This window comes from Phyllostomus hastatus, unplaced genomic scaffold, assembly GCF_019186645.2.
Source record: "Phyllostomus hastatus isolate PE091 unplaced genomic scaffold, TTU_PhHast_1.1 phas_contig_62, whole genome shotgun sequence".
NCBI lineage: Eukaryota > Metazoa > Chordata > Mammalia > Chiroptera > Phyllostomidae > Phyllostomus > Phyllostomus hastatus.
The window spans coordinates 18,731,364-18,751,654 of record NW_025333921.1 but is presented as its reverse complement, the minus strand read 5'-3'; the positions used below and the strand labels follow the sequence as shown (position 1 = coordinate 18,751,654).

At 47.2% G+C, this 20,291-nt stretch overlaps 1 protein-coding gene across 1 annotated transcript; it reads right to left on the bottom strand.

The window, feature by feature from the left end:
• Positions 1–1,658: 1,658 nt before the first annotated feature.
• Positions 1,659–13,179, bottom strand: LOC123825218 (ubiquitin-like protein 7). Its single transcript, XM_045848564.1, has 8 exons — positions 12,943–13,179; positions 7,283–7,367; positions 6,674–6,731; positions 5,832–5,965; positions 5,524–5,573; positions 5,113–5,280; positions 4,418–4,540; positions 1,659–2,129 (listed from the first exon to the last, which is right to left on the bottom strand). Exons 1-8 carry the CDS (start codon positions 12,955–12,957, stop codon positions 1,992–1,994), a joined length of 771 nt encoding a protein of 256 aa, XP_045704520.1. The 5' UTR covers positions 12,958–13,179; the 3' UTR covers positions 1,659–1,991.
• Positions 13,180–20,291: the final 7,112 nt, after the last annotated feature.

Below are 20,291 nucleotides of genomic sequence, written 5' to 3'. Positions count from 1 at the left end.
GGGCACATGCCTGGGTTGCAGGCCAGGTCCCCATGGGGGACCACCTGAGAGAGGCAACCACACATTGCTATTTCTCTCCCTCTGTTTCTCCCTCCCTTCCCCTCTCTCTAAAAAAAAATAAATCTTAAAAAAAAAAAGAATCACAACTACATGACTTTTTAGGTTTTTGGTATGTATACTAAGAATTGTGTACAAATTCAAATGTCTGTGTACTTATCCTAAAACAATCAATAAAATCTCAATTATGAAAAAAAATACACTCATGCTTATTAGTTATAAAAATATGTAAATTAAAAATAAGAGTCTACTACACACCTATCAGAATAAATTAAAAACACTGACAAAACCAAGTGTTGACAAGGATATGGAGAGTGTAGGACTCTTACACATTTCTGGGAGTGTATATTTGTACAGCTATTTGGGAAGTCTTTTTGCAATATATATTAAGCTGAACATATCCTATATCCTGGCAGTTCAACCCCTAACAATCTATACAAATGAAAGAGTGTGTGTGTGTGTGTGTGTGTGTGTGTGTGTGTGTGTGTATTTGCTCACAAAATATAAGAATATTCATTGTGTCATTATTTCCAATAGTTCTAAGTGGGAAATAACCCAAATATACACCAACGTAGAATTAATAAGTACATTGGGTTACATCCATTGTATTCTATACTATAAAGCAATAAAAATGAAGGAACTACTGCTATTCACAACAACCTCAAAGACTCTCATTAATATAGTCTTTAATGAAAGAAACCAGACACGAAAGACTATGTATGGTATGATTCCATTTAGAAGTACAAGAGCAGACAATGAACTATGGTGTTAGATATCAAGACAACAGTTCCCCCTGGAGGAGGTAGTGGGTAATGAATGACTGGGAAGGGGCATGCAAGGCACTTCTGAAGTGTTATTAATTCTAGCTTTTTATCTGGGTGGTGATTATATAAATGTGCTCCCGTTGTGAAAATTCATCAAGTAGTACAAATATAATTTGTACACTTTTTCATGGCTGTGCCACTAACATGTCCGGCAGATGGCTAACCTAGGCTGGCTTCTGCTAGGGAGGTTCAGGAGACTCAGCTCTGCCACAGGTGTCTGTCTTTCTTTAAAAGCTAGCTCAGCTGGGCTCTCATTATGACAGCAGAGGTGCAAAAGGAGTGTGCCAATGTTCAAGTCCATTTCAAGTCTCTGTTTCCATCATGAATGCTAACATTCTGTTGGCCAAAGCAAGTTACATGGTGGCAGCTAGGAAAGGGTGGGCAGGTTACTCCACTCGTGGTGGGCAGGTACTGCAGTTACATGGGGAAGGGTCTGGACACAAGGAGGATGATGACTTGGGCCATCAACACAATCTACCACAGTGTGGGAAGAAGAAAAAGGAAACCAATGACAAAACAGTGAAACACATACAATAACTAAGAGAACTACAGGGTGCTCTGAGGTCACAAAAAAGGCTATATTTCCTATTTTATCAAGTATTAAAATTATTTGTGAAAAAATTCATGCATAGACATACCCTCTATCTTCCTAATGATAATCTTCTCATATATGATTCATTCTCAAAATTTCCACAGCTCCTGGAAAATAGGCTCCCTGTGTAAAATAGGCCCTAAAACACTTGCGAAACAAATCTTCAACCACAAATTACAAGGTAGTAATTTCTTCATTGTCGATTTTTATTTCAGGGTCCGAGAAGAGAAACAGACCCATATATGTTATATCCCAAAACATAGGACTTAAACTCTCCAGCCAGAGCCCAGCAGCAGGGGCCAGTCGTGCTCCCTGATATCAGACCCACACACCATGCTTGCTGCCCCACCCCACCCCCGCCCCCACCAGCGCAGATCAGCCAGAAAGGCCAAGCACTGGACAAAGACAAGGTCAACCATCACGTGTATTGGGGAAAAAAGAGACGGGGCACTTCCAGGAGTGCCTCCCACAGGCAGACACCTTGGCAGTTTGTTGGGGGCTCAGGAGGAGCAGGGAGTTCATGGGGCTCCTCCGGCAAAGATGAGCTCCAGAGCTGCTTGGATGTCCCTGCCAGTGGCCTGAAGGGCCCGCAGGCTCAGCTCATCATCGTGAATGCCCATGTCGCGCAGCTGCTGCAGCTGAGGCTGCCACTGGTTCTGCAGAAAGACAGGACCAGGGAAAAGCTGTTAGGTGCGGTCCCACGGAGGCCCACTCAGGTCTATCCTTTGAGGGACGGGGAAAGGGTGGATTAATACTGCAAACTCTGACCTGAAGTTCCACACAACACAGGATTTCTAGTAAGAATGCAAGAGAGACTCAGGGTTTAAAGAACAAATTAGAGTTTATCCAATTAAAAAAAGACCTCTAACATAAGGATCAAAGAAAAAAGCACAAATTACCCCATGTCTAAAGTTCAAAAGATTACTTTCTTTCTCCTCCTATACTTATAAGCAGACATACACATGCGCAGACGTGCACACATGCAAAAGGGGGAGGAGGATAAAATTTTTCGTTTTGTTTCTTAGCACGTCAGAGAGTGAAAAGTCTTCCTTCTGTCCACTCTCAGCCCCATCCTGGATGACCAATTCTGTTCTCAGAGGACAAACACATATTCCTAAACCTACACTTTTGTTACATTCCTCTTCCATATGTATACCCCTCCTCTGCTTTCCGTTTGTTTGTTTGTTTGTTTGTTTTTCCCTCTTCTGTTTTGTTAACGCTCTCAGTGTCCCCTGGACATCTCTCTGTGCCAGGACTGAACGAGCGTTTTAATAACCGTAACACGTTTGAACACCGTGGACGTCCTGAAGTGTACCAGAATCCTTCGCCATTGGAACAGCACTGCAGGGACTGACCCTGCACCAGGGACGCTCTCCCCACCTGCTCAATCTCCTGCACAGACTCTGAGACAGGGACTGTGAGGAAGCGCCTGGTGCGGGCCGTCTGCGCGTGAGCAGTCAGTCCACGGCCTCGCTCCTTTTCGCTAAATCAATTTTGTTGTTAGCGCTCAGACTTTGCCTGGTGTTTTCTCTTTTTTTTTGTTTTCGATCGCTCTGCATAAATCTTCACTTTTACAAGCTCAAAATATATTACTCTTTATACAACGGCTCCTGGATTTTGACTTTCAGGTATGAAAAACCTTCTCAACTGTAAGGGTTTAAAGCAATTAAGCCATATTTTCTTTCAGTACTTTCAAGGCTTCATCAATCTGTCTATCTCATGAAGTAGGTGAGTGCACAACTTAGGGAAAATGCTGTGCTCGCACTGTGCAAAGCAGAGGGTAGTGGGGGAGGAGTGTAAATTTGTGCAGGCGGGAGGGGAAGGAGGGCTTTTGAGAAAACCATGAAACTACTCTGACTCCCTTTACAGGCCTGGTGGAACCACTGAAGCTCCTGAGCTGGAGAACAAGGTGGGCAGGCATCCAGCTGCGATGAAGAAACGGAAAAGACAAGCTGTCCCTCCACAGGTACCGCTCCCAACCCCTCACTGTCCACCTGGGCCACGTCAGGTACACATAACCCCACGGGCTTAAACCTGGTCTCTACTACTTCCTGGCTCACTGACCCTGGCAAGTTCCGGAAATGACCCACAGCCTCATGCTCACTGTGAGCAGCAAAGGAAACGGGGAAGCCGACGGCTGTGCACAGAGACAGGCAGTAAGACCCGACCCCGTGGGCCTTCCGCTTGGCGGCTAAGGTGCGCGTGCCACGAGGCAGAGCAGCTGGCGTCACTCCTGCGTAACCCTCCACTGCTCCCTGGTGCCCACCCTGCCCAGGCCCTCTGCTCCTCACATGCAGGCGGGCACCTGCTTGCTTTCTCTCTGGCTCCACATCTCAGGATGTCCTCCATGAGGACACCGCCTGGAGCCTTGTAGTTCTCAGCATGTCACATGTCCCTCCACACATGCCTGGACACCATCCCTCCACCCAATCGACCCCTTCCCTGCCTGGCTAACCTCTAACTAATTCTTTGACGATCAGCTCAGACATCCCTTCTGTAGATGTTCTGCCACACCTAGACCCTCACCCCAGTCCTGGCCTGGGCTTCTAGCCCTGTTGCTCCCCAAGTTCAGTACCCAACTGCCTGGCGCCCCTCTGGCAGGAATGGGGCCGGCTCACCTCTAGCCCAGGAGCCGGACCCAGGTCCACGCCTCAGGATTCACATGCTCAGTGCTCAGGCAGCGCCCTTGGAATGAATGAAGGGACCAAAACTGCCGTGAGTGTCCAAGCCAGGTGGTCAGTGGAGTCAGGCCATGGTCCCTGGGTGCAGGAGTGCAAGTCCCAGGGACAACTTTCCTTGTGGACAGCTTCTTCCTGTTCCACGGCCTTGCCCCTGCTGTTCCCGGAGTGAAGCACGCCAAGTGGGAAGGCCCTCGGGAGAGCAGGAGCTCGGTATCCAAAGTGACTGGGAAAGCCGCACGGGCACCAGGCGGGGGGAGACTGACCTGAAGGCTGGGCTGCCCAGAGGCCTGCAGGGCATGCTGTAGGGCTTGGCTGAAGAGGTCATTGGTGATGGGCGTCCCTGACTGGACACCAGAGGACATTGGTGAGGTCCCAGAGGAATGGCCCTAGTGAGACAAACCAGAGGTCAGGGCCACCCTCAGGGCCGTCTCAGTCTCCCAGCACATACCCGCTGCTGTCACATCACCCCATGGTGCCCCTGGCGTGCCCAAATACTGCCTCCCAGCAGCGGCCTGCCCGACCTGACAACCACACAGGGGTCACCTAAAGGCTTGTCAGGCGGGCAGGAAAGGCTCCATTCTCTTCTGCTCCAGGGAAATGGAATCGAGCCCCTGACCTAGCCTAGGATCCTAGCACTGGAAGCTGGACAGACGGTCACCAGAAATACTTAAGCCATTGAGGGCTGGGCCCTGCCAGGGATGGGGGAAGCGCACTTAATGTGAGGGAAGGTTTCTCCTGAACCACTCAGGAGGAGGAATCAATTGGGACTGTGCTACGCCTTGGACTTTTGAGCCCTAAGGGCAAGGGAGGGGAAGGTCTCACAGCGAGAAACCCGTGAGGATTCGGGCAGTCTTCAGCTCAAACCAGATATCAGGGTCAGCAAGGACAAATCCATCCCACCGCTGGGGAGCTTCTCCCCTGGGGGCCCAGCCTCCACCTGCCCCTCCCCTCTCCATACCTGGGTGCCAGGAGTCGGTGTGTGCGAGCTGCTCTCTGGAGTGCTGGCCAGAGCCAGGGCTGTGGCCAGCTCACTCTGGGTGATGGGCCGGGGTCCAGCAGCGCCACTGTACCCCAGGGAGGCTGGGCGGGAGCTGGGGGTGCTGCTGGAGGGCGTGGACCTGGCCCTCTGGAGAAGGGAGGCACCCAGGATCAGGAAAGTGGCCCTGTGACAGTCCTGATAACACCACCCCCGCTCCATGTGCAGTTCTTGGGGAGACTCCCCAGGCTGCCAGGGTCACAAAGCAACAGTGTGGCATAGACTTGGCCACCAAAGGGCCCATGACCACCTCGCAGCTTGGGCTCCAGGTTGCAGGGATGCAGCCCTCCCTGGGACCACGTTCCCCAGAGGGCAGGCAGCCAGGCCACCTACCGGGTGAAAGTCGTCCTCGTCATCAGAGAGCCCTTCAAAGAGGAAGCCACCTGGAGGAGGCAGAACAGATTTCAGGGAGAGCAGAAAGGCACAGGCGTAGCTCCAGAATCGCAGCTCAGACACTCTCCAAATTCATACTTTCGTCTCTCCTCTTGGAAAATTACAGGACAGATGCACTCCCTGACTCAAACCGAGAGTTCCCGAGGAACACCCTCTGCCAGCGCTATACATAGCTGCTGAGTAAAGCGTTTTCCTGGGCCACTGCCGGCCCCCTGAGGGGGCCCGCACCACACTCTCCTGGGACTCACCTGGCATGTCCCGGTACGAGCTGGAGGGCGTGCTCCGGGAAGAGGAGTCAGCCCCCGGTAGCGGCGTGCTGCCTGCCACCGAGTGCAAAACCAGGACAATGGCATTGACTAGGGCCGGGTGAGCGGGCACCAACCTGGAACAGGGCCAGGAAGAAAGCCAAGGGTGAATAAGAAAGAAAGAGCGCCCCTGCCATGACAAAAGTCTGGGTGGCCCTCAGAAATATCAAGCCCCCCTGTGCCTGGCCTTGAATTCCTCAGTCTTCAGCACCTCCTTCCAGTGGCTTCGCCCTCCTCTGTTCTGCCCCTAGCAACAGTGGCAAGGCCTTCAGTCTTGGGACCCACCGTAAGTGCTTCACCTCCCCCAGCACAACGGGACAAGACAGCCTGGGAGGCTCAGGGATCTACCACTGCTTCCCAGGTCCCCTCTCTTCTCTTGGGGGGCGGTGAGGGAGCTTTTTCCTGCACTTGCAGCATAAGAGACAGAACCTCTTCTGTCCCATCTAGCTCGAAAACAACAGGGATCTACACACCCGCTTGCTTCCCCAGCTTCACATCCTTCAAAGGATGCTTCCTAGCTATTGAATGAGAGCTACACTGAGCCCAGCCCACGAGGCTGCCTCCCTCAGACCCTGCTTCACCTCCACAGCAATATGTGTTCTTGCCTTGGGCTGGGCGTTTCCTCAGAGCGCCCTGCTCTTTCTCGCCTCCTGATGGACTTAGAAGGGGGACGTGGGGGTGGTCAGGGACTGGGCTCTGAGAGCCGAATGCAGGGCAACAATCAGGCTCTGGCTCGACCGGATGAGGAGAGACAGGGTACTCTTTAAGAAGACGGGTGTACTTACGTGTCGAGCATGTTGGGGTCAGCAAAGACAGAGAAAAGGTCCTTGTCCTGGAGAACCCCTAAGGAGAACGGGACTCACCTCAGAGAATGAAACCCTGCCAGATCCGGGAGGGAGGAGAGGTGTTAGGCCTCAGAGCAACAGGCTCAACAGGGACTCAGGACCACAGAGCACCCATGTAAGGAGCAGCAAATACAGAGCACCAAGCAGCACAGCAGAGTGCTCTCCATCTTGTCCCCTGCTCACCACCTCCCCCTGCAGTGAAGTCACGTACTGGGTGCCAACACGCCGACCTCCTCTTTTCCCCCTGATCTCTGGCCTCTTCCCTGACCCATCAAGGTGTGCACGGAGTCTTCCCCGATAGCTGTGGTTTGGGCTAACCGCTGCCCTCGTCTGACATCCTCCCAGTTTCATTTATGATGTTAGGTAGGCTGTGGGGCTGACAGCTCTGGAGGGCTGGGTATGCAGAATGCATCTTGGTTCTCCCCCCCCACCCCCCACAAGACCAGTCATTCTTCAAAAGATGGTCAGAGTCTCTTTAGGGTGACTGCCCTCTTCTGGTTTCTGCTCCTCCAACAACTGCTACTTCCTCAAGTTCAGCTCTGTACTTACCGAGAGCAATGGGGTCACTGCTGAGGCCTGGGGTGGCCACAATGATCTGATCCAGAGACTCCTTATTGCTCAGCATCTTAAAGACCTGCAGGAGAAGCAGGGAGGGCTGAGCTCAATCCACTCGGCAGGATCCCACACTCGGCTTAAATCCTTGCTCCCTCTAAGTGCCTGCACATCCACCACCACCACCACAAGACAACAGCCCCAGGAATCAGATGAACCTCTTTCTCCTCTGAGATCGTGGCTTACTGGAGGGGAAACAAACAATTTTTCTTAAAAGGCAACATCACAGTAAACCTTCAATCTCTAGTCCTTCTCCCATCTATACTTCCAAAGTTTCCAAAATAACAGCTCTCATTACAAGTCAATGACAACAGTTTCTCTGGTCCCAAAAGTCCTTTGAGTCTCCATACAATCATCCTTTCATAGTCATATATATCGGGAAGTTTGCAGCTGTATCAACTTTGCTTATCAACTCTCCTCCAGAAAGACATGAGTGCATTTCCCAGTTTGGAAATCCAGGTGAGGGGCAGTGGGCAGGCAGTTCAGCCAAATTCCAAGGTTGAGGCCCAGTGGAGACCACATGTGGACCCTGTGGCTGTAATCACAGTCATTCTGTGAGGCTGGTACCAGGAGAGGTTGTACCATTATCACTAGATGGAAACTGACACTATGGAGCTGAGACAGCCTTTTGGGGGGAACACAGGGCTCTACTGAGACCCACAGACATGGCAAATTATTTATAATATTATTTTTAATTAATATTATTTTTAATTTAAAAAATACAAGAGGGACCACAAAACACACTATACCTCTAGGGGCTTAAACTTTCATCATGCTCGATATCCAGTGTCTCACTAGGACTCAAAGTTCCTTTTTGACTTTTGATTTTGGGGAGTTTTGATGTATACATGAAAGTTTAGCAGTTGTCTTAGTTTTACTTAGTTGCTCTCCTACCTAGGATATCAGCCCATTTCATAGGTGAAGGAATGTGGGTTAAGAAGGGGGAGCAGGGAAGAAGTTCACCCTGAGTCACATGTTAACAGTGTGGTTGCCCTCACCTATGACTGCTACTTGGGATGGATGGAGTAGGCTGTGTATGGAGTGCCCAACTACCTCCAGGAGCACCACTCCCAAAGCAAGGCAATTGGCCCCCCTGTGGCTCCATGTGGAACCACATCCTTACCTACAGTGCTAATTGTGAGCAGTCTCTCTTCTGAAAAGTATTCACCTTCAGCAAATCACCTCATTCATTCACTCAGCAAACTCATATTAAGCATTTACTCCATGCCTGCTTTTGGGCAAGGCACACGTATGTAACAAATAAGAGTCCCTGACATCAAGGAACTCTTAGGATGGCAGGAGAAACAAGGCTAGATCAAACAAAAACCACACAATACCAAATACCACACTGAGGGCCTCAGCAGAGGTGTGGACCCCAGCTAGAGCACTAGAAACAGTAGGCTGAAGCCATTACTAGCAGGGACAGCTAGGACAAAGGGCTGTCTCCCAAGAGAGATCATTTGAGAGCGTATTTAAGGGAGAGCTGACGTTTACTAGGGAGAGAAGGTAGTCTGAGCTTAAGAGAGAACACGTGTAAGGGCATGGAGGAATAAATTGAGGTGCTCTGAAGGACCAGCTAGTCTTTTGTTGTGTCTGGAGCCTGGGGGGACACACTGTTGCTCAACAAGCAGGCTGAGGAGATCTGCAGAGGATTTGTGACTTTCCACAGAGAACCACCAAAGAGACCTGGGGGGAGGAGAGGTCTGACAGATTCTCCTCCTACAGGTGCTAATCTAGTGGGAGACCAACAAAAGTGCCTCCTGGAGGGTGGGTGGAGATGCAAGAGGGAGAGGGTGTGGGGGTGGAGGCATATGGTAATGAGAAAAAATACAATAAAAAATAATGTAAATTTAAAGATAAAATGCAAAGGGGAAAAACAGAAATGTGCTTTCTTTTGGAAGAATACTCAAGGATACAGTATCTAAAATGCTGTCACAAAACAGTTTCTTTTCAGGTCTAAAAGTTTATATTTACCTCCCAATTAAAAGTCCGTTTGTTTCTGGAATAAATTTCTAGGCCCTGGCTGGATAGCTCAATTGGTTAGAGCACCGTCCAGATTTGCCAAGGTTGTGGTTCCATCCCCCGGTCAGGGCACATACAAGAATCAACCAGTGAGTGCATCAATAAGTGGAACAACAGATCAATGTTTCTCTTTCTCCCCTTTCTCTCTCTCTAAAAATTAATCAATCAAAAAAGAGAGAGAGAGAGATCTCCAGGCAGAAGATGGGAGAAAATGGAGCTACATCGGCATTAATCTTCTAAAGGATTATTTGCTAATATCTGAAGCAGATAATCAGTTAAGAGTCATGGTTGTCTCCGGGACCTCTGTGAGTTAATCTCACCTTTTAGAAGTAGGAAGCAGCCAGCCCAGTAAAAAGAACATGGGCCAGGAAACCTATATTCACAATCCAGAACTTAAATTCATTTTCTAAGTGGGTGACCTTTCTAACCTTCTTTTTCCTCATCTATAAAATGCTAATTTTGTTACCTGTCCTGCAGGGTGAGCATCTGAGTAACGGTTCCAAGCCTCAAGGGGACCAGGATTTCCACTGGAAATGCTGATGCCTGGGGAGCCCCAGCTGTGACCTCATCCCCTGGAGGAGGTCACAACAACCCCTGCCCTGGGGACTAGCCCCGTAATAGCTCCCCCAGCAGCCTCCAAGTCAACAACAACATCCTGTTGTTGGACTGGACAAGGGAGGGGCAGAACCAGCTGGGCAGGTGCAGACTGAAGACTGAGCTCTGTTTCTCCTTGGCAGCAGGCTGGCTCGCCTCTGACCTTGGGGACCAGGACCTTCCAAGCTTCTCCATCTCCTCCAACCGGGGATGGAATGGGAAAGGGGCGCAGAGCTTCCTCAGGCACGCCAGTCTCCTGCCCTCAGCGGGAGCACACTCCTCTTCAGCCCCCTCCTTGCAGGGAGGTCAGGCCCAAACAGTCCTACCTTTGCCTGGCCCAGTGTCAGGGACAGCCCTCAGGGAACAACCTCCACAGCCCTTCCTGCTCTGGTGAACTCTGAGGGTGTGGAGGTCAAGGGCACCCAGCAGGTTAGTGCCAGCACATCTCTCTCTGCCCAGAGCTGCTGAGCCGGGACTCAATATGCTGGAGGTCTCTCAATAAAATAAAACTTAAAAAAGTAGCTAACTAACTAAATAAATGTGCATACACACACACACACACGCTGGAGGTCCCAGCCTCCCTGGACAAGTGTAGGCCGGGACCCTCCCAGGACTCCCCAACCTAATCTTCCCCCCAAGGTGAAGTGGTCCAACAAGAAGAAAATAAATGACAGAGAAGAACCCCCCCCATACCTGGTCCAGTCCCCATACCTGTCTTGACTTTAAACTAAACCCCCCAGCCTATGCCTCATAGAGAAGTGGCTCTGGAACCACCATTATCCTTGGTCTGGTTGTTCTTCAAGGCCACCCCCCAACCCCCCCCAGCCCACTGGTAGACAGGAAGGAGGCTGACACTAACGAAAGGCCAGGAGGGTTCTCCTCTCATCCCACTCCTAGCCTTCCCCTGCCCAAGCCCATTCCATCCATGTGTCACCCAGAGGAGACAGAAGGCAGCTGTCAGCCAGCATATACCATCACCAGCTGGTGGTCCCGGGGGACAGGCGGATGGCAGGGTCTGTTTGACCAGTGGGGTGCCTGGCACTGATGAAGAAGACCCCAGGCTGCCCTCGGACACGCCAGGTGAGGGGTGGACAGACTCCAGCAGAGGCCATTAGTGTACTGCCACGCAGAGGGCACAGCCGGTGTGGCTACTGGAGTGTACTATGTGCAGGGGAGAGAGGTGGAGCTGCACTGGGAGACTTGGAAAGTGGGCAAAGAACCTAAAGCAGCTTCCAACAGCCTCAGGGCGGAGAGGCTAAGTGCTGGGGAAGTGCATATTACGTGCTAAGAGAGGGGCGTGTATTAAGTATGTGTGGGGGGGAGAGGTCCTGGGAAGACTTGGGGGGTGGGGGGCAAGCAGTGCCAAATGCAAGGGGTTTGGTGCGGGGCACGGGATTCTAGAACACTCAGATATGGTCCTTTGGCCCCCTTCAGAGGGCCCAAATGCTGGGCTGTCCAGGGCAGCCAAAGGGTCTGATGCAAGGCAAAGATTCTGGGAAGGCAGAGGAAGCCTAGGATGCAGGTGTTCGAGGTGAGTAGGCGGCCAAATGTCCGGCTGCCCTGCTGCACTCCCACCTGGAATACCTCAGGCTGAATAACAAAGAGTTAGCCCCCAGAGTCCCTCCTTCCTGGCCAAGGAGTTGCCTAAATCCTCCCCCCCTCCCTAACCCAGCAGTAGCACAGGTTCTGTGCCAGATCAGAGGCGGCGTCTGCACTGCGAGCTCACACGTGCCCAGTGACCTTGGGCAAGTCACAATCTCTCTGCTGCAGATGCAGTTTGAGACACTGGTTTTGTGTGAGCTTTTCCCCCTTCTCTCTGCTAAGAATACCTGCCCCAGATAATGCTCAGGCCCTGGCAATCCCTGCAAACCGCCTCAGGCATCAAAGGGCCCAGACAGGTCTAGACCCGCAGCTCCAGACCCGCAGGTCCCCTCAGCCCCCACCCCGAGTCCACCACCACCACCACCACAGGGGGGGCCGCAGATCCGTCTAATTTGGGGACCGAACCCACTCGTCCTAGGGGCGGGAAGCATTTACGTGCGGTGCAGGGGAGGGAGCTCAGTCCCTCAGGGTATAAAGCCTCAAACCCCCACCTAGCCGGCTTTCTGGCCCATTGTGGGGGGTTTTAAACTTCAGTCACCCCTGAGGCAGACTCTCGGGTCCTTCAGGCTCACATAGCTACGGCAGCCTAACAGCCGCACCCCCGCCCAGAGCCCCTACCTTGGGGGTTCCAACGGCCGCGCCCCGCCCAACAGGCAGTGCCCCCCACGCTGGCACCTATTCCTGGTGACAACTGCCACGTGCGGACCTGGTGGGGTGGGGGGGAGCGGCAGGTGCAGGTGCCGGCATTGCAGAGGTAGCGCCCAGGTGCCCCAAGCCTCTGCACCTTACCGCGTCCCAGCTCACCACAGGGTGCCCACCCTTTACCGCCTGTGCTCTGGGCCGGGACGGGGCGGGGGCAGGCAGCAGGGTCTTTGTTCCCACAGCCAGAGCGCAGCAGCGGCAGCAAGGGGTCCACGCCTCCCCCTCCACAGCCCCCCCCCCCACTCTGGCCCAGCCCGGCCCCCTGTGCGACAGCGGAGCCCAGCCCGCAGCTCAGGAAAGGGGACGTGGGTGGAGGTCCCAGGCGGAGAAAGGGGGGGTCTTGACCAGTGGCCCAGCGCTGGAGGACCGAGAGCTCCCCTGCGTGGAGAGAGGGGCCCGCTCCCTTCCCCTGTGCCCCGGCACTGCGGCTCTCAGTTGTGGGCGCACTAGCAGTGACTTAGCCGGGGCTCCAGCAGCCCCCCAGCCCCCGCCAGCTCCCCGCAGCGTTCCTGTTCCTGCCACTCCAGTGTGTCAGCACGCACACTCACACGCACACTCACCCAGACCCGCACGCTCCCCGCGAGGACAGCCCGGGACCGCAGCGCGCCGAGCCGGTGCCACACACTCTGCACCCAACCCGCGGACCCGCGCTCTGCCCCCTGCGCGGCGCCACCCACCTTTCCAGACAGCATAGACGCGGGGTCCGATCCTCGCGTGGCCGTGGGTGCCGGCGGCCGCCCAGAGCAGCAGCAGTAGCAGCCGCAGCGGGAGCCGGGACCGAGGCGGCCGGCCGGGGACGCGGGAGGGCAGGACGCCGAGGGCGGTGCATCCGGGCAGAGGCGGTGTCATCCCGCGGTCCCCGAGCGACGACGGCGAGCAGAGCTGCCCAGACTGAGCCAGCACCAGAGCACGGGCTGATACCAGCAAGAGGCGGAGTCAAACGCGTGACCCCACCCCGCCCCTCCCCCGCCCCTCTCAGCCTCTGTCGCCTCCGGGCTACCCCAGGGGGGCGCAGTGTCCACCGCCGGGGGAACCTTCGCCACCTGCTCCCCGGCACTTCCACGGGAGAACCCCGGCGGATGGGGCAAGGCAGACTTGTGGTCGTCTCTGATCTGCGGTAGCCCCGGTCCCCTCTCAGGGCCTCGGATCCACTCCCCCCAGCCGGTGATAGGGCTGGGCTAGGAGTCGGAGAGGACCTCTCCGACAGCACAGCACAGACGTCTACGTGTACACGCCAGGTACCTCGCTAATGGCCAGCTCAGCGGTTCGGACCTTGAAGGCTGTGGTTCTCGAGGGCTGGCTGGCCCGGGTGCACAGGGCTCCCTCTGAGCTGACAGCTTCTTCCTAAGGTGGCTGAGTGGCAGAGCTGCGATGAACTGTGGGGAGCACTCAGTGCCCCATCATTGCTCTGCTGTGAGAAGGTGGAATTTTCATCTTGGCGGGCTCCTGCCCCTCCCTTCTTCCCTCTTCTCCCCCTTCCCCAGCCAGCAGCCTTCTGGGCTGCCTCCCTGCAGCCAGCTGGTGTGTGCTCAGAAAATCCAAACTCATTTCCATGTGAGTGCAGGGGGATATAGTTAAGAAGGCCCCTTTTACTATGTTGAGGTAGTAGTTTCCTTCTATTCCTAGTTTTTGTGTTTTTTTAATTTTGAGAGAATGTCGAATTCTCTCAATGCCTTTTCTATATTGAGATGCTCATGTGTTTTCCTTTCATCCTGCTGATATTATATATTGATCAAATTTCATATGTTGTACCACCCCTTCATTCCAGGAATAAAATCCCACTTCTTCTTGTGTAATAGCTTTTTAATAATCCGTTGAAAATCGTTTGCTTGTATTTTGTTGAGAAATTTTGTGTCAATCTTCCTAAGGGTCTGTAGTTTTCTTTTGTCTCCCTCTGGCTTTGGTATCAGGGTAATCCTGCCCTTGTCAAATGAATTAGGAAGTGTACTTTCCTCTTCAATTTTTTGGAAATTGAAAAGAATTGGTACTAGTTCTTCTTAAAACACTTGGTAGAATTCACCAGTAATGCCATCAGGTTCAGAGCTTTTTATTGTTGGCAGATTTTTTATTACTGGTGAAATCTCCTTAGTAGTGATAGTTCTATTCAGATCTTCCATTTCTCTGGATTTTGCCTTGGTAGGTTTTGTGTTTCTAGGAATTTGTCCATTTCGTCTACGTTATCCAATTTGTTGGAGACAACTGTTCGTAGTAGTCTCTTAGAATCATTTTTATTTTTGTAAGACTGGTAGTAATATCCCCATGTTAATTTTTGATTTTAGTAATTTAAGTATTCTCTCTTTTTCTTTAGTTCACCTAGCTAATGGGTTGTCAATTTTGTTGATTCTTTCAAAGAACCAGCTTTTGGGTTTATTGATTTTTGTATATTGTTTTTCTCTTCTCTATTTTATTTATCTCTACTGTAAATTGTGTTTTCTCCCTTCCTTTTCCTAGTGCTTTATAGTTGATATACAATATTATATTACTTTTAGGTGTACAACATAGTGATTTGACATCATATACCTTACAACATGAACATCGCAAGTCTAGTAACCACCTATCACCATACAAAGCTATGACAATGTTATTGGCTATATTCCTTATGCTGTACATCACGTCCCTGTGACTTCCATAACTGGAAGTTTGTACCTTTTAATTTCCTTAACCTTTTCCACCTATCCCCCACCCATCTCCTCTCTGGCAACCATTGGTTTGTTCTCTGTATCTATGAGTCTTTTTTTGTTTTTTAGATTCCACATATAAATGAGATCATACAGTATTTATCTTTCTCTGACTTCACTTAGTGTAATATTCTCTAAGCCCATCTGTGTTGTCACAAGTGGCAAAATTTCAAACTTTTTTATGGCTCAATAACAGTCCCTTGTATATACATATAGCAAATCTTCTTTATGTATTCTCCCATTGATAGGCCCTACATTTGCTTCTTTGTCATGGCTGCTGTGAATAGTGTTGCAGTGGACAGAGGGGTGCATATATCTTTTGGAATTAGTGTTTCATTTTTTTCAGATAAACATCAAAAAGTGGAATTGCTGGGTCATAAGGTAGTTATATTTTTAATTTTTTTGAGGAACACCCATACTGTTTTCCGTACTGTCTGCACCAATCTGCATTCCCAGTAACAACAAATGAAGGTTGCCATTTCCCCATATCCTCACCAACATTTGTTATTTGTTGATGTTAGGTGATATCTCATTGTGGTTTTGATGTGCATTTCCTGGATGATTAGTGATATCGAGCATCTTTTCATGTGTCTGTTGGCCATTTGTACTTCTTATTTGGAGACATGTCTATTCAACTCCTTTGCCCATTTTCAAATTAGATTATTTGGTTTTTTGATGTTGCATTATATGAGTTGTTTACATATTTTGAATATTTATAAATTTTTGCATTTATCAAAAATATCACTTGCAAATATCTTCTCACATTCAGTAGGTTGCCTTTTCATTTTGTTGATGGTTTCCTTCATTGCACAAAAGCTTTTTAGTTTGATATAGTCCCATTTATTTTTGCCCTTGCCCAAGATTTTAAAATGTACGCATTTATAGCTATAAGTTTCCCTCCTAGCAACACTTTTGTTGCATCTCACTAGTTTTGGTATGTTGTGCTTTTGTTTCATTCATCTCTAAGTATTTTCTAATTTCCCTTGTGACTTTTTCTTTGAGCCACTGTTAGTTTAAAAGTGTGTTGTTTAGTTTCCATCATTTTGTGCATTTTCTGGTTTTGTTGTTGATTTCTAACTTCATCCCATAGTGGTCAGAAAACATACTTCATATGATATCTATTTTTAAAAATCTCCTAAGACTAAATTTGTTGCCTAACATATGGTCTATCCTGCAAAATGTCCCATATGGACTAAAGAAAAACATGTATGCTGTTGTTGGGTGACATGTTCTGTATGTTTTTATTAGATCTATTAGTTGGTTTATTTTGTTGTGTTTTTGTGTTTATTAACCAAATTTCTTGGTTTATTGTGTTAAGTTCTCTATTTCCTTAGTCATCTTTTGTCTGCATGTTCTATCTATTACTGAGAGTCAGGTATTAAAGTTTCCAATTATTACTGTAGAGCTTCTATTTCTGTCTTCGATTTTGTTATTTTTTGCTTCATATAGTCTGGTGGTCTGTACCCATAAATGTTTACGACAATAATTATATCTTTTGTTTTTGACCCTTTTATTAATTTACAATGTTCTTTGTATCTTGTAATCTTTTTTTACTTAAAGTCTGTTTTGACTAATATTAGTATAGCCAGCTGTTCTCTTTTCATTGCTACTTGCTTGGAATGTTTTCCATCCTTTCACTTTTAATCATTTGTGTCTTTGGACCTATTGTGGATCTCTTGCAGATAATATATGATTGAATTTTGTGTTTTTTAATGTTTATACTGTTACAGTTGTCCCAGTATTTCCCCGTTCACTTCCCTACACCCAGCCTGCACCCCACTTCCATGTTCATTTCCATGGATCCTTCATATATGTTTGTTCTTTGACTAACCCCTTAACCTTCTTTCAAACAGACCCCACCTCCCTCCACCCTCTTACTGCTGTCAGTCTGTTCCATAATTCAATGCTTCTGGTTCTATTTTGCTCCTTAGTTTATTTTGTTCATTAGGTCCCTCTTATAAGTGAGATCATATGATATTTGTCTTTCACCAGCTGGCTTGTTTCACTTAGCATAATAGTTTCCAGTCCCATTTGTGCCGTTCCAAAAGGTAGGAAGTCCTTTTTTCTGCTGCATAATATTTCATTGTATAAATGTATCACAGTTTTTTAAATCTACTCATCTAATTATGGGCACTTAGGCTGTTTCCAAATATTGGCTATTATAAATAGTGCTGCTATGAACATTGGGGTGCATAGATTCTTTTGAATTGGTGTTTTGGAATTCTCAGGATATGTTCCCAGCAGTGGAATTGCTGGGTCAAAAGGTAGTTCTATTTTTTTTTATTTTTTGAGGAAATTCCATGTGGTTTTCCACAGTGGTGACACCATTCTGCATTCCCACTAAAAGGGCACTAGAATTCTCTTCCCTCCACATCCTCACCAATACTTCTTGTTTGCTGATTTATTAATCATAGCCATGTTGGCAGGTGTGAAGTGATATCTCATCGTGGTTTTAATTTGTCTGATGGCTAGTGATGCTGAGCAAGTGTTCATATGTGTATGGGCCCTCTGTATGTCCTCCTTGGAGAAGTGTCTGTTCAGGTCCTTTGCCCACTTTTTAATTGGATTGTTTGTCATCCTGGTGTTGAGTTGTATGAGTTCTTTATATATTTTGGACATTAAACCCTTCTATGTTGTATCATTGGCAAATATGTTCTCCCATAGAGTTGGTTCCCTTTACATTTTGGTGATGGTTTCTTTAGCTGTGCAGAACCTTTTAAATTTGATATAATCCCATTTGTTCAACTTTTTCCTTTATTTCCCTTGCTCTAGGAGATATATTAGCAAAAATGTTGCTATGCGAGATATCTGAAATTGTACTGTCTATATTTTTGCTAGGGGTTTAATGGTATCATGACTTATATTTAAGCTTTTTATTCGATTTGAGTTTTATTCTGAATGTATGGTGTAAGCTGGTGGTCGAGTTTCTTTTCTTTTTTTTTTTTGCATGTAGCAGTCCAGTTCCTCCCATGCCATTTATTGAAGGACTATTTTTACTCCATTGTATACTCCTTTGTCAAATATTAATTGATCATTATTTTTTGCTCTCTATTCTATTCCACTGATCTATGTATCTGTTCTTTGCCAGTGCCAGACTATTTTGATTACAGTGGCCTTGTAATACAGTTTGATATCAGGTACTGTGCTCCTTCCACCTTTATTTTTCTTTCTCAAGATTGCTGATACTATTTGGGGTCTTTTTTCATTTCATATACATTTTTGGAATATTTGTTCTAGATCTGTGAAATATGCCCTTGGTATTTTTATAGGAATTGCATTGACTCATAGATTGCTTTGGGTAGTATGGGTATTTTAATGATGTTAATTCTTCCAACTCATAAACACAGTATATGTTTATATTTATCTGTATCTTCCTCAATTACTCTTCCAGTGTTCTATAGTTTTCTGAGTACAGATCTTTTACCTCCTTGGTTAGATTATTCCTAGGTACTTTTTTTTGTTGTTGCTGTAGTAAATGGGATTTTTTTCTTAGTTTCTCTTCTGATAGTTCATTTTTGGTGTACAAAAATACTATTGATTTCTGGATATTGACTTTGTATTCTGCTATTTTACCAAATTCACTTATTAGGTCAAGTAGTTTTTTGGTGGAGAATATAGCGTTTTCTATGCACACTCTCATATCATCTGTGAATAATGAGTTTTCCTTGCTCCTTTTGAATTTGGATACCTTTTATTTCTTCTCCTTGTCTGATCACTGTGGCTAGAACTTCCAGTGCTATGTTGAAAAAAAGTGGCTAACGTGGACATGCTTGTCTTATTCCTGGTCTTAATGGAAACACTTTTAGTTTTTGCCCATTGAGTATGATGTTGGCAGTTGTTTTTTTGTATATGGTCTTTATTATGATGAGGTATCCTCCCTCTATTCCCACTTTGCTGAGAGTTTTCATCATAAATAGGTGATGGATTTTATCAAATGCTTTTTCTGAATCTATTGATATGATCATGTGACTTTTGTCTTTCATTTTGTTTATCTGATATATTACATTTATTGATTTGTGAATATTGTACCATCCTTGCATCCCTGAAATAAATCCCACTTAATCATGGTGTATATTTTTAATGTATTGCTAATACATTAAAAAGATAATAAATTAAAAAGGATCCAGTTTGCTAATATTTTACTGAGGATTTTAGCATCTCTGTTCATCAGACATATTGGCCTATAATTTTCTTTCTTTGTTGTGTCTTTACCTGGTTTTGAAATTGTAAAAAAGTTTGGGAGTCTTTCCTCTTCTTGAATTTTTTGGAATAGTTTGAGAAGGATAGATGTTAGCTCTTCTTTGAATGGTAAAATTTACCCGTGAAGCCATTTGGTCCAGGGCTTTTGTATGTTGGTAGTTTTTTGATTACTGCTTCAATTTTGCTAGTTGTTACCTGTCTACAAAGGCTTTCTGATTTTCTCTGATACAGTTTTGGAAGATTGTATGTGTCTGGAAATTTATCCATTTTACCCAGGTTGTCCAATTCTTGGCATATAGATGTTCATAGTAATTTCTTACAACCCTTTGTATTTTTGTGGTATCAGTTGTTACTTCTCCTCTTTCGTTCTGATTTTATTTGGGTCCTCTCACATTTTTTTCTTGATGAGGCTGGATAAAATTTTGTCAATTTTTTTTGTTTATTTTCAAAGAAGCAGCTCCTGGATTCATTGATCTTTTGAGTTTTTTTTTTTAATTTCTATGTCATTTAATTCTGTTCTAATCTTGATTATTTCCTTCCTTCTACTCACTCTGGGTTTGTTTATTGTTGTTTCTCCAGTTCTTGTAAATGTAGGGTTAGGTTGTTTATTTGAGATTTTTCCATCTTTTTTACATAGGCCTATAATGCTATGCACTTCTCTCTCAGGAATGCTTTTTGTATCTCATAGGTTTTGGGTTATTGTTCATTCATTTTCATTTGTTTTTGGATACTTTTTGATTTCTTCCTGATGTCATTGTTCACCCATTCATTATTTAATAACATGTTATTCAGCCTCCATGTATTTGAATGTTTTTGACTTTTTTTTTCTTGAGGTTGGTTTATACTTTAAAGCCATTGTGTCTGAGAAAGTGCTTGATATGATTTCAATTTTGTTGAACTTGTTAAAGCTTGTTTTGTGTCCTACCATGTGGTCTGTCTTTGAAAATGGGCCATATGCATTTGAGAAGAATGTATATTTTGCTTTCTGGGGGTGAAATGTTCTGCAAATTTCAATTAAGTCCATTTAATATAGAGTGTCATTTAATGCCACAGCATCTTTGTTGATTTTTCGTTTGGAAGATCTATCCATTGTTGGTAGTGGGGTGTTAAAATACCCTACACTGACTGTCTTGCTGTCAGTCTTTTTC